General features: G+C 39.6%; 1 protein-coding gene across 18 annotated transcripts in view; it reads left to right on the top strand.

Annotated features, from left to right (window-relative positions):
* Window positions 1–14,803, top strand: part of SMARCA2 (SWI/SNF related BAF chromatin remodeling complex subunit ATPase 2) — a 118,977-nt gene that overhangs the window by 90,458 nt on the left and 13,716 nt on the right. For all 18 annotated transcript variants that reach the window (XM_068926548.1, XM_068926542.1, XM_068926536.1 and 15 more), the window contains one exon: window positions 12,108–12,325. In XM_068926548.1, coding sequence (XP_068782649.1) covers window positions 12,108–12,325 — 218 coding nt within the window. The remainder of the gene's footprint in view (window positions 1–12,107; window positions 12,326–14,803) is intronic.

The following is a 14,803-nucleotide window of genomic DNA, read 5'->3' as shown; positions in this document are numbered from 1 at the left end:
GTTTTTCATATATATGTTTATATTGTAACCTCTGTTCCGCAGATAAACTTTAGTTCCTCTTAGCCTCTGTGCCTTTTCAGGAAATTTCTTTGTATTTTTCAGTGAGCCTTGCTTATGTAATACTGTTTGCTTATCCTAGAAGACCGAGAAATCCTTCTAGATGGATATCGTTCATTTTGGATTTTTCCTCTTAAGCTGTAGCATTCACATTAAAGGATCAAAATCTACTGTAAATTCTTTAACAGCCTAATGACTCTGTAGCATTATGTAACTTTAGTAGCATTCTGAAACACCTTACCAAGCGGGGCACGCGCGTCTTTGCCAACAGATTGGCCAGCCTGGTAAGGAGGGCTTTAAACTAGGCAAGATGGGGGAAGGGGAGTGGTATAGTGGCAGGAGAGTCAGTAAAACACCGCTCAAGTCAGGATGCCTCCAGCGGGTGCATACAGCCAGGGGAGACAGCATGCAACATGGCTATGGAGGATCCTCTTGCACCTCTCCTGGGAAGCCTGCGTGCTTGACTGGCTCTCTGAAATGCCTGTATACCAATGCACGCAGCATGGGGAATAAACAGGAAGAGTTAGAGATCTGTGTGCGGTCGCAGGGCCATGATCTCATTGCAGTTCCACAGGCAAGGTGGGATAGTTCACATGACTGGGATGCTGTCATGGATGGCTATGTGCTTTTTAGGAAAGACAGGCCAGGAAGTGGTGGAGTTGCTCTTTATGTGAGGGAGCAACTAGAATGTATGGAGCTCTGCCTCGGGGTGGATGAAGAGCAAGTTGAGAGCCTATGGGTAAGGATTAAAGGGCAGGGTAACATGGGTGACACGGTTGTGGGGGGTCTACTACAGGCCACCTGACTTCAACCACCCTGACATCTGTTGGCAAGACAGCACAGCTAGGCACAAACAGTCAAAGAGGTTCCTGCAGAGGATTGATGATAATTTCTTGACTCAGGTGGTGGAGACGCCAACGAGGAGAGGTGCAATGCTAGACCTTGTACTAACAAACAAAGAAGGTCTAGTTGGAGAGGTGAAGGTTGGGGGCAGCCTTGGCTGCAGTGACCATGAGATGGTGGAGTTCAGGCTCCTGTGAGGAGGAAGCAGGGCAATGAGTAGGATTGCAACGCTGGACTTCAGGAGAGCTGACTTTGGCCTCTTCAGGGACCTACTTAGGGGAATCTCCTGGGGTAGGGCCCTAGAAGGAAGAGGGGTCCAAGAGAGCTGGTTAATATTCAAGCGTCACTTCCTCCAGGCTCAGGATCAGTGCATCCCTCTGAGGAAGAAGTCCAGCAAAGCGGGCAGGAGACCTGCGTGGATGAGCAAGGAGCTCCTGGCGAAACTCAAACAGAAGAAGGAAGTCCACTGAATGCGGAAAAGGGGACAGGCCACTTGGGAGGAATACAGGGACGTTGTCAGAGTGTGCAGGGATGCGACAAGGAAGGCTAAGGCCCATTTGGAATTCAATCTGGCAAGGGATGTCAAGGAGAACAAGAAGGGCTTCTTCAAATACATCAATAGCAAAAGGAAGACTAGGGAAAACGTGGGCCCGCTGCTGAATGGGGCGGGTGCCCTGGTGACGAAGGATACAGAGAAGGCAGAGTTCCTGAATGCCGCCTTTGCTTCACTCTTTCCTGCTAAGGGCAGTCCTCAGGAATTCCAGACCCTGGGGACAAGAGAGGAAGGCTGGAGAAAGGAAGGCTCTAACTTGGTCGAGGAGGAGCAGGTTGGAGATCGTTTGGGCAAACCTGACATCCACAAATCCATGGGCCCTAATGGGATGCACCCACGAGTGCTGAGGGAGCTGGCGGATGTTATTGCTAAGTCACTCGCCATCCTCTTGGAAAGGTCCTGGAGATCAGGAGAGGTGCCTGAGGACTGGAAGAAAGCCAATGTCGCTCCAGTCCTCAAAAAGGGTGAGAAGGAGGAGCCAGGAAACTCCAGGCCTCTCAGCCTCACCTCCATCCCGGGAAAGGGGATGGAACAGCTCCTCCTGGAGGTCCTCACTAAGCACGTGGAGGACAAGAAGGTGCTCAGGAGTAGTCAGCCTGGATTCACCCAAGGGAAATCGTGCTTGACCAGTCTGATAGCCTTCTCGGATGGAATGAGTGGCTGGGTAGATGAGGGCAGAGCGGGTGGATGTTGTCTGCGTGGACTTCAGCAAGGCTTTGGATGCTGTCTCCCATCACATCCTCCTAGGTAAGCTCAGGAAGTGTGGGCTAGACAAGTGGCCAGTGAGGTGGATGGAGAACTGGCTGGATGGCCGAGCTCAGAGGGTTGTGGTGAATGGCGCAGAGTCAAGTTGGAGGCCTGAGGCTAGTGGTGTCCCCCAGGGGTCAGTCCTGGGTCCAGTCTTGTTCAATATATTCATCAATGACCTTGAGGAAGGGACAGAGTGCACCCTCAGCAAGTTTGCTGAGGATACTAAACTGGGGGGAGTGGCTAACACAGCAGAAGACTGTGCTGCCATTCAGAAGGACCTGGACAGGCTGGAGAGCTGGGCCGAGGGAAACCTCCTGAAGTTCAACAAAGGCAAGTGCAAGGTCCTGCACCTAGGGAGAAATAATCCCATGCAGCAGTACAGGCTGGGGGCTGACCTGCTGGAAAGCAGCTCTGCCGAGAAGGACCTGGGAGTCCTGGTGGACGACAAGTTGACCATGAGGCAGCAGTGTGCCCTGGTGGCCAAGAAGGCCAATGGGATCCTGGGGTGCATTAGGCAGAGTGTTGCCAGCAGGTGGAGGGAGGTGATCCTGCCCCTCTCCTCAGCCCTGGGGAGGCCTCACCTGGAGTACCGTGTCCAGTTCTGGGCTCCCCAGTGCAAGAGAGACATGGCACTCCTGGAGAGAGTCCAGCGGAGGGCTACCAAGATGATTAAGGGACTGGAGCATTTCTCCTAGGAGGAAAGGCTGCGAGAGCTGGGCCTGTTCAGCCTGGAGAAGAGAAGACTGAGGGGGAATCTGATCAATGTGTCCAAGTATCTGAAGGGAGGGTGTCGAGAGGATGAGGCGAGTCTCTTCTCCGTGGTGCCCAGTGACAGGACAAGAGGCAACGGGCACAAACTGAACCACAGGAAGTTCCATCTGAACATGAGGAAACACTTGTTGACCGTGAGGGTGACTGAGCAGTGGCACAGGTTGCCCAGAGAGGCTGTGGAGTTTCCTTCCGGGGAGATATTCAAAACCCGCCTGGACGTGATCCTGGGTAATGTGCTCTAGAGGACCCTGCTTGAGCAGGGGGGCTGCATTACAAGCAAATAGTTTCCAGGAAAGAGCTAAGACTGAAGGTTCTTTCCAGGGGACTGAGCTCTTGAGGGTATATGCTCTGTCTTTATGCCATTGTCTTCTGATTTAATTAATTAGTAGAGTTTCAAAATCAGAAAGGAGGCAATGCTCTCTGAATGACGAGAGGCGAGCTCCTGTAAACTTGGTAAGAGGAACTTAAGAAATCATTCTACAATTCTCATTCTGAAGGAATGAATTTTGAGAGTTTACTCATAAGGAACAAAATCAAATGTGAGAAGTCTCTCTTGAGTACCTAACACTGTGATGTTAATACTAATACTAATGTTAATACTAATGTTAATACTAATACTAGACACACTGCCAGTGTGCCAGGGCCAGTAACATTAAAATGGGAATATTTCACGCTTTTTCTCCAAAAGAGAGGTAGTTCCTATTTTTGATAATCATCTAGTCTTCATTGTTGAGTCTCTTCATGACTTCAATGCATTTGTTTCCCCTTGCTTTGAGACATTTGTCTGTGAACCCTGAAAGGGATATGGTCGTTACCATAAATGCTACTAAGTATCTTAAACACTTTTCTTAAGTCCTAAGCTAATTAATCAACTCTATTAGCAAAATATTAAAAGCAGAAGAAAAATTACATCTCTGAAGGGCAGCAGAACAGTATGTCCCACCAGTAAGAGATATATCTTAGAAGTAATCTATTCCAAAGGAGGAGAGAAGTACGAGATAAATCCACAGTAGAAACTGGCTGGAAACCACTTATTTTCTTCCTTCAAAGTTATAAGACACTAAGAAGAACAAAACATCTTCTACTGTGGGACACAAAAGAGTTATGCTGTTGATTACATTCCATTTCTTTTATTTCAAAGACATTTAGGAAAAATGAGAAAAGTAATCCTCCCCTGTCCCCCCTGAAGGTAATTTTCTCAAAGGATTAATTGTCCATGCTCCCTCCACTGGGAGAGAATGGAGAAAAAAGAAAGGATGACTGTATTACTGATTGTTCTGCAATACCTTTGTCAGTACAATCTGCTCTACGTTGCTAAAATAGAAGCAGAATTTCTGAAGCAGAATTGTGGATATGTCAGAGAGAAAATGCTGATAAAAGCAGAGGGGGGAAAAAGCCCTTCACCTTCCTCAGTGAAAGAGCAGGCACTAAATGCATCCAGAATCCTCTCTATATGACAAACATGCATCTCTATGATACTCAACAAGATAAATGGAAGAAAGTGAGGCATTTCAGAAATGTTAGATTTTTCTTCAAGATGGATTACCTGTGAATCTGAAGCCAGGAGACATGTATATCTTCCTTTAACTGTTTTTCTGTGCTGGCTAAAAATCACATGCAGTAGATGATTCACAAATGAAAAGACTGCAACAGACAGCAAGAAAAACCTCTCTGCAGTCAGAGCCATTTCACCGAAACAGGACCTCTCTTAGTGTGAAGTAAGATACTCCCTACCTGAATTCACGTCAGAGGATTTCCTGCATCTCCTGCTTATCCATTTCTCCTGCAGCAAACCTTTGCTATAAGAAGTCATGAAAAAACAAACGTTTTCTGTGCTTATTGAGAGATTCTTCATATTCCATCCTGAGCTTCAGATCTGTGCAAGTAAAGAGAAAGTGTAGCTTCTCATGACTTCTGAGCGCTAGTTATAAATCTTGTAGAGATGGGCTAATGAGCTAATTTTGATGCGTGAAAACAGTGGTTTATGATCTGAATACTGTCTTCATGCATGCATGTAGGTAAATGATTTTTTTTCTTTGGGCAACATAGAAGAATAAGGATGCATAGAAAAAATTTATATTGTAATATTATCTTTTCAAAAGAAGTGCATGTTGTCTTGATCATAGTTATTTCCTGTTTTATCATCACTTAATTCTTCCAAATTAAAAGAGAAAAATTAAATTAATTTTTAACACTTCAGTTGCAGTCTTAAAAGGTAGCTTGAGTGAGATGAAAACTATTCCTTTACAACTGACAGTCTATAAATGATCAACTTTCTATTTTCTGATAAATTTGCCTGCAGTGCTTACATAAATGGTAGTCTGGCCGTGTAGATCTTAAATTAGTTATTTCTCATTCAGTCTACTAATTTTTTGTTCTAATTATGCTTCAGAAATTCCTGCAAATATTCCCACTGCCAGTCTATTTAACAGATGTGGGTTACACCCTGAGTCATCAACACACTAGAAAATTCTGAACAATATGAATTATCTAGGATGCCATCTATTTCAGAATGACAGCCATAGCATTCCTTTCAGAATGTGACATTTATCATTTAGCAACTTTCACGTGTAGTATTTCACAAGTCCATGGCATATCTCCTCCAATTTTGAGTGAGAGAGTTCTGTCATTGTATTTTATCAAGTGATGAGAATTGTTCCGTATGTGATCTAGATTTTTAAAAAGAAGAGGCAGAAAGTAAAAAAAGACTGTTCAGTGATAAAGAGTGAGAAGCTGATATTCATAGTTTCTGATTTGGCTGTTTGTTTCTCTTTCTGCTGCTCCCAGCTTAGGTTGGATTGGGTCAACAAGCTGTTTATTCAAATGAAGACTTCCTAACAAGACATAAAGCACAAATATACTTAAAATGGGAGAGGTGAATCACACTTGCTGTTGAAAACCTGCAGAAGACCCTTACAAATAGTTCTGTAGATCTTTTAAGTGTGTGGCTGAGTAGCTGTTGAACTGCAGAATAACACTGATTTTTGGTAGTTCAATGTTAGTTGTCTGTAATATAGTGAGTATGCTTTTTCCCAGTGCTTGGGTTGGCTAAGCAAAGCATCTTCACAATCAACCTGATAAAACTAGTACAACTCTTCCTTTTTCTCACCCATTTTCTCCTCCCTATTGATCTACCTTTCCTTGTACTCCTTTAATAGTCTGTGGGTTCCAGTATCATTTCTAATTGTGCCTTTCAGTCCGTCTGTCCCCAAAGTTTCTAAAAAGCTCATAGCTGCAAAATGAGGTTTGACTGATTCCATTTAAAATCATTGGGGTGAGTGGGTGGGTGGGCTAATTATTAATTTTTTTACAAGGTTTCACTTTTGAATGAAAGAAAATTTATGGTGTTGCCAATGTAGTTTGTTATAACTTAGATTAAATTGACTGTTGCTGGCTCAGGGTGATGCTTTACTTAGTAACTGTCACATTAAATAGGTATTTTATCTGAAATTTTTATCCCAAACCAAAACCAAGTTACTAAAGATTAAAATTTTGATCTTATAAATAATTGAAATAGATACCTTTTTTTTTTGATATGATATGTTACTTTGGATGAGGCCATTCTTTTTAATGGTAAGTATGTGCTTGCATTGTACTAACAAATTTTGGCATCAGCCTTTAAATCAAAATGGAAAGAAGGAAAAGTTACTCATGATTTAAATTATTATTATCCTTAATATACAACTAAAAGTAGGCACCTTGAGTTTCTATACTAATAATTAGGCATCTATGAATAGTTTTCAAATGCAAAACAAAAAACAGTGTACCTTCTCCCAACCTGTCAAAAGGAAACAAACTTTAGTGAAGCGAAAGTGGAAACACTCATGGTTAAATATCTAGCTGAAAGATTCAATTTCCTTATCTTGTGGAAGTTCTATGTGTTTGAGAAGAACATTTATTTGGAATTTTCTTTGTCTGAATGTCTCTAATCAGTTGTTTTCTGGAGCAGACTGGGTCAACAGAGCAAGGAGAAACTAGATGTGTTCCCTGATTCTCTGTCTTTGACAGAATTTAATATATATTGTGTTTAAGTTACTTAGTCCCAGGAAAATCAGCCTTGCATATCTGTTGTGGGATGCTATCCAACAAGGAAAGGAAATTCAGTGACTTTGACCATACTGACCTTGTATTTACTTGTATTTATTGATAGAGTGTCTTATGTTCGTGTCATCTAACTGTCCTTGCATGCAGTATTTTGACATTTTTCTTCTTTAGAATCTTCATCAGTAGTATACTGATGTATGTGTTTTAGCAGAGCAAGAGCTATTCCATTATGGAGTAGAGGAAGTAGCTGTAGTGGGCCAGCAAATAATTCAGTTATATGGAAGTTGTAAGCAGCCCCAGACATCAAAGATCAGTGTTGAGAAACTGTAAGGGGAACTGGATTTTAAACAGGAGGATCTTTTGGAAAAGATGAGCTTGTAGTGCCTAGATAAGATATTTTTTGTCCTAGGAGAAGTTCATACTTCAGGAAACACTGTGCGGTTGGGTTCATATTTCTGTTGTATGGGTATATTTTGTTTTTTCTGTTCACCTGGATTTTTTATACCATCCGTGGAAGCACCGAGTTGAATAATTAGCCTGTTTGCAAATCTATTCACATGGTGAAGTTAGTTACAAGGGCTGTGTGTTTTCTACCTTACAGATTGGAGAGACACTGGGCATGATATCTGAAGGGAATGGGGAAAGCTATTTTAATGCTCTTTGGGATACTCCAGTAAGAGAAGATTAGATCTCTTGTTCTGTGCAGTGTCTCATTTAATCCAAACAGATTTTCAGCATTATGATAAGTGGACTTATCATATGGCTCCCTACCACTGTTTTTGTTATTTTTGTGTGTACAGTTTCTTTAACTATACATAATAGTAATAACTTTCATTATACTTTAGCTTTATCACATAGTATGGCAATGATCTCAGATCAAAGGATAAAAAAGTTCTTACAATGTTGTGTCATCTAAATATTAAAGTACAGCATTGGACACCAGAACTAATTTTTATGCTCAGCACCTCCATTATTGACTATATGACCAAATTCAAATTACTTGATTCTGGTTTCATATCAAATGAATCTGAAATCTAATGAGGGACTAATATAAGGACTGGCTTACAAAAGGTATTATCGTCAAACAAAATTCAGGCTTGTAGCTCTTAGTGCTTCTTTAGTTCCATAATTCTCAATTGAAAAGTTGTTCAGCCATGATATTGGGCCATTTTTTGCAGACTCTCAAGAAGAAATTAAGAATACATCTCAAATGCCTTACTCTTCAAAAAGAGGAAACAAAAAAGTTTCCATGTTGATCTTTCTTTACTTTGTTTTTGTGGTGCTCATGTAACAGTACTAATTTTTACTAAGAATACTACCACCCCAAAAAGCCTAAGAAATTTTCCTTTATGATGATGAAAATATAATTGCAGGCAGCAGTAGGAAGGCCTACTGTCTCAGGAGCAACTTCTTGCCTTCTGGAAAATCCACTTTCATTTGGTTTTAGTTTGGGCATCTTTTTTGAGGACAGAGGCCTGATTTCTTTAATCCATAGTCAATATGCTCCTTCCTAAAATTCTGGTGTCTTGAGAAGCTTCTATGGTCTTAGGTCTTTAGCAAAAAAATTGTTTCATAGACATGAAGCAGAACACAACAGTAAGGGTCTGGAGAGCAGAAGGATTTTGTCAGTTCTGGACTTAATGTTTTAAGTCCTGACACTTCCCCAAGTTTCTTTGGAAACTGAAGATATCCTGTGCCTTTCATTGCAAAATTGGACTCTTAAATTTTCTTTCAAAATAAAAAAAGACTCCAAACTTGTAGTCTTTTGTCCTGTTTTCTTACTGGAAGGAAGGTGTTAAATTTTCGTTTATATACTGTACTCCCTTTCTATTCATCTCATTAATCTGGAAGCAGTTGAGCATGGGAGATATCTGTGTTGTGTCTTGCACTCTCGCGCAACGCTCATCTGTTAGGAGCAAGAGATTTGTATTTGGGATTTGTGTCAGTTATCTTACTGGTAACTTTTTGGTATGGCACTTAAGGACTACTATAGTAAATTTTTCTAGCAAAGAGCTCAGTCAGACGAATTAGTTTGATAAGTATTTTGTTGTTCATATACACACATATTTGTGTGTGTGTGTGTGTGTAGATGCATGCGTAGAGGTTTAACATCTCTTCCGATAAGTAGTTTTAAGGCATCTTTTGGAGCAGCATAAATTTTAAGTTTGATGTTAAATATTACTGCTTATATCCAAAAGATAAATTTGCTCTTTGAGAAATAATGTTAATTAGGTGTCACATTAACGTGTTTTGTCTGCTGTTTGTGTCATAACAGTTTTCTAGAACTAACACTAAAGTTTTAATTTAAGAAAAATTGAGTTTACGTTCATGCACGTAAACTTTGAAAGTAAGTATAGTAATGATGTATGCATTGCTAGCCAAGTAATAAATTTCTTCTAATATTCGTTTGCTAATATACAGTACTCTAAAAACTAATTTGCTATCTACTCGTCACTAATTTGAGGAGTACAAGACTATATGTTAGTTTTCTGGGTTTTTTTAATTTTATTGTTCATTTTTACTACATTCATAAATGTAGTATTAAAAAATTCTTAACACTTTTACCTTTTCTTCCTATCCCTTTTTTTTTCGCCCAAATAGTATATACCCTAAGTAAGAATTGTACACAGAATTCTCAGATGAGGTGTTAGTATATTCTGTGGTGACAGCACTGTTATTGGGGAGAGGAGGAAAATTTGGCAAGAAAACAAAAATATAAATATGTTTTAATTCAGTACATACCCATTTTCTGAGGGGAAACCCATCAAAATCACCATCTTTCTTTATTTTTTTCTTTATTTTTTAGTCAGTTTGAGAGTTTAACAGTTTCAGTAACCAAAACTCGATCTGTTCACTACAGAGCAGTAAAAATGTTTTTTCTGAAATAAACACATTTTTAAATGCATACAGGATATTTTCATTTTAAAATCATATATGCAATTGTCTGATTTTGCTATTTTAATTAGAATGCTAAGAGGAATCAGTAACTACTCAGCAAGAAATCTAATTTGGATGCCTGGAATAATAAGGGGAGAAATAAGATAAGTAGTTGTCAATATTAAAGCCAGCTGAAGGAAGAAGGCTTCGGGCCTTGTAGTAGGTAGAATGAAACAGCAGATTTGAGTATCCACAATCCTTTCAGTATTAAATTTTCAGTAAAATAAAATTACTCGTATATGAACACATAGCCTTTCCCCAGCTCTCTTTTTTTTCCTGATCAGCTGATGAAGAGACTAGCAGCTCGCTGCTTTGCTGGCTTGTTAATTTTATCCCCACTAACTGTGATTTCCGATAGCCGGCCTGCTGATAGTGATAAGGTAAATATCCTTTTTCATTGCCGTCTTGAAGATTCAGTAGAACTACATCACAGGCATGTGTAGGTGTGTAACACATCAAAAGCTGGTGTTCTCTGTGTTTCTATGTACAACTGAGTGCTTAAGGAGAGCAATGACATTAACTGTTGACAGCCTTGCATGCTGTATTTATTATTAGTATTTCTAGCTTCCAAGATTTGCAGAGAATTTCCTTTTCTTAATCTTCGCGAGCTGCAGTGGTGTATGGTGGGTGTCCTGCTTTAGCCAAATGAATACTAATGAATTTGTGTGTAGATTTTTTTTTCTTCTTTTTTCCTCCTAACTCATCAGATCTCAAGCCTCCTTCATAGTGGTTATCTGAACGCTGTGGAAGCATGATGGAAATTGTCTTTTGATTATTAAGGCCTAGTTTCAGGCTGTCCCTCAGGATTCTGTGTTCATGTTTGTTCTGTGGATCTGCACATCGGAGAATGCATAGGAAACAGATTTTGAAATCCCACTGGTTTTTAACATGCCAGGTTGTTCTGTGTTGTGCACTGGGTTTTTTCACAAAATGTTTTTCAAGAGACGTTGTACACAATTGAACGCAATTCTGTCTGGGCTGCAGTCGCTCTTTTTATATAGATTGTTATACTCACATGATCATAAATATTAGCCATGTTTGGTGCTGTGGAGAAATGAAGGTAATTGCCTTATGATTAGAGCTCTTTCAGCTACCAGAAAGGATTGATTAGCATTTGCATGTACTCAAGGCAATATTGAGAGGCAAAAGGGACAAATATCAACATCAGTTACATTCTGAGAAAGCATTAATCAGAAAGTCTGATTTTAAGATTTATAGTTTTTTTTTCTTTTTAACGTCAGTTCTTTTACTACCCAGTATTTTAGTTTTTGTCTTTTGTTGGTTTTCCCAAAACAAGAAGAGTTCAGCTTCTTCGTTTATCACATGGATCTGATAGTCAGTGTGTGAACAGGTTCCCTTTATTCCTAGTTTGTTTTTGTAGAGATTTTATTATCTCTCTGCACAGTGCTGCTGGGTCTAGTTAAAAGTGCTCGTTTGCAGGTAACTGAAACTAGTGTTTGTTATTTGTGACTGTGTGTGGATTTTTTCTTTTTTTCATCCCATGAGTGCTTTTTACTGTAAAACGCTGTATTGTCAGTGCTTCTGCCTCTTTGTTAGTTGCTATTCTGAAAGAAAATTAGAGATTTAGAGATGATTTTAATGCTTAGATGGTTTGTAAGTCACTTCAACTATTTGGAAGAGAAGCTGAGTCTACTGTGTTACTACATAAATTGTCTATGTGTTTGTATTCCGAAAGAACTGTATGTGATCTTTTACTGGAAGCCAAGCACAGTTTAGACTATCCTATTTGAAAGCGGGCACATCAAAGTTGTATTTCGCTTGTATCTACATGCTCAAGAACTGCCACTGAGGTCAACAAATTAATGTTTTTTGTACACTATCTGACATGATACCACAGGCCCTCATTGTGTATGAAATTATGACTTGGTGCAGAATGTAAGGTTCAAAAGAATATGCATCTGTTTAGGTGGTAGTGGGATTCTTAGAAGGAATTAAAGTTTAGTGTCTCTTTGCTTGCCAGCACCTCAGTTTTTTTATTGGAAGTTTATTTGTAAATAAACTGAACATTTGGAGTTGAATTATCTACATCCTGTTGGGTTATGTTTTTGTAGTTTTTAAATGCAGCTTATTATTTCTCTTTGCAATATTTATTTTGTTTAAAAATACTGTTTTTTGAATCCATGGTTGTCAGGCGATTGAAGACGGCAATTTGGAAGAAATGGAAGAGGAAGTCCGGCTTAAAAAACGGAAGAGACGAAGAAATGTGGATAAGGATTCTGGGAAAGAAGATGGAGAGAAAGCAAAGAAAAGAAGAGGCAGACCTCCTGCAGAGAAGTTGTCACCCAACCCACCCAAACTGACAAAACAGATGAATGCTATTATTGATACTGTGATAAACTACAAAGACAGGTGAACTGAGACTGTTTCTCTCTCCCCCCTCCACCCTCTCTCCCACCCCTCTCTTCCTCCTTTTCTCCCTCCTCTCCCCCCCAACTCTTTTTTTTTTTTTAACTGCTTCACTTTTTTCTCAGTCTTTACAAGGATTTGCTGACAAGTTTGTTTCTGAAAAATAATTCCATTTAGGACCTGATCCTGTAAGTCTCCCTTTATATAGAGGACCCTTTAAAGACCACTTGATAGGAAGTTGTTGAAGTATAACTTAAAAACTAGGCATAGAGTGCCTCCGTACAAGTATAGTCGTTCTGCTCAAGAGATGTATTTTAGAACATTTAGCTCCAGAAGGTTTTTCCTTTAGGTTAATGGTGCAGCTTGTATTAGTAATATCAATAAGTAGCTTCAAATTTGTTAATGTAAGTTCTCACTGTGACCTGTAAGATCATCCAAAATATGTAGGGATCATACCATGAATTCTTCGCCTCCCAGAAGAAAAACTGTAAGTAATAATGAGTATAATATGTTGTTCGCTGGTGAGTTAAAAGCCTGTTTGTTGTGAAAACCCAATTTTCAACCTTAAGAAGTGTTAGATAGCTCAACACTTAGCTAGGAAGTAGGAAGTATAGCTTTTAATCCAAAATGTAGTTTGGAGACTTCTATTTTGCAGGTTTTCAAACTGTAAATCATCTTTATTTAATGCAAAAGAAGTTGAGAAACTGCTCATGTTGGCCTATTAGTTAACAGCCTCTTTGAATCAGACTTCTTTGTGAGGAATTTGTACTGTTTGAACTCCAGCTTCTATTTACAAAAAATCAGTGCAGGGGGTACATCTCCCTGCCTTACCCTACATTGAATTACATAAGCCATATAAAGAGCACGTAAAAGCTACATGAATACCAAATGCATTCAGAGAGAACTGAGGAGTGTTTGTATTAGGTGACCTGCATCAGTGTAGCCTACTTGTTGTCTGAACTTGAATTTGTACAGTTTTCTCAGGCTTTCAGATTGCATGACTCCAAATGGCACGTTGCACTTATTCTTCCAGCTCCTCTTTTGGGTGTGCTGGCACATGCTTAAATTGGGCAACGTCCAGTGAAGGAGACAAAGCTGTGGTGTCTTACTTTTTTAGCACATAACATTTGAAGTGGAGCATCCTATGATCTGTGGGAGCTCTGTAGAGTACATTGAAAAGTTTATTGTGTCAGAGCAGGATCCACAACAATGAACATGACGAGCCAGGAGCTGATTAGAAACTCAGCATATTCAGCTTTCTCTGACCTCCAGCTCACAGGGAAGCAGAGAAGTGTTTAAAATTCAGGTATGCCAATCAGAGCTGCAAGGAAGCATCTCTTTCCGTTTTGGGTCCTTATCCGTGAACCTTCCCTAGAAGCCAAGCACTTTTGATCAGGGCTGCTGCTTCCCGTTTTAAGTACAGTAACCTAAGACACTTCCTGTGGCTTCCACTGTGTCATAAAGCAGTCACTGGGGAAATAAAAGATTTTTGCCGTTTGCTTGTGGCCTGGGAAATTCAAATCTAATTCCTTATCACAGTGTAACTACAGTGCTGTTAAATAGAGAAAAGGAATACCATTCCAGGAACTGAGATTTTTTAAAGATAACATTGGTTCCACCTATAAAAATATATGAAGCCTTAATTTGTTAGGGACTAAAAATGTGTGTGTATATTGAGCTGTTGAATGGAATGAATTAGGCAGAGGAGTTCCATGTTCTTGTATTGTGATTTTGTGTGAGCTAGCATCAAATCACTTGATCCTGTGAAGGATCCTGTTAAGAGAGCACAGAATTGCTAATTTAGGCTCCAGAGTACTTTAATATCTTAAAAAAAAAAAAAAAAGGAGGTTTAAGGATCCTTTAGTATTAGAGGAACATTCTGAGGACTTGCAGTTTTGGAATTAAGTGAGTTTTAGGCATCTGAACCTTTTGGTTTTAGTGGGGGATTTTATTTGTTCAGCTCTGGGCTTCTGTGTGTATGAAGGCAATTGGGGCAAGTACAGAGGGACAGGTTAATTGGAAGAAAAGTAGGCCATGAGCTTCATTTGGGGAAAAAAAGGTTTTCTCATGTATTCAGTATTTGAATGCTTGAAACCGTTCTCGTCTTCAGCTTAGATTTTCAGTGCTAATAAATGTTTCATCTCTACCTGACGATAAGGTCCGGAGGGCTAATCTAGACCACAGAGAGTTGATTTTGTCCCAGAAGGTGAGCAGGTGATCCCCATCCAAAAGTCTTACTGGCTCTATCCTGAGTTATTTTGTCAAAACTAAATCTAAGTTCTTTAATAAGTTTTATTACAGTTAACAAACCAGGAGAAAGAAAATCAAAAGAATACATTATTAAGACTGAACTAGGAAATATTTAAGATTTCTGTTATATTTCCCCTTGCATTTGAGAAGAACTCCTTATAAATACTTACAGAACCACTTCTCTGTTTTGTTTGAAATCTTTCTTTTAAAAAAATCCCTTTTTCCATGGTA

The sequence above is a fragment of the Struthio camelus genome, chromosome Z, assembly GCF_040807025.1.
Source record: "Struthio camelus isolate bStrCam1 chromosome Z, bStrCam1.hap1, whole genome shotgun sequence".
NCBI lineage: Eukaryota > Metazoa > Chordata > Aves > Struthioniformes > Struthionidae > Struthio > Struthio camelus.
The sequence above is the reverse complement of the archived record's forward strand: the minus strand, read 5'-3'. Positions and strand labels throughout refer to the sequence as shown.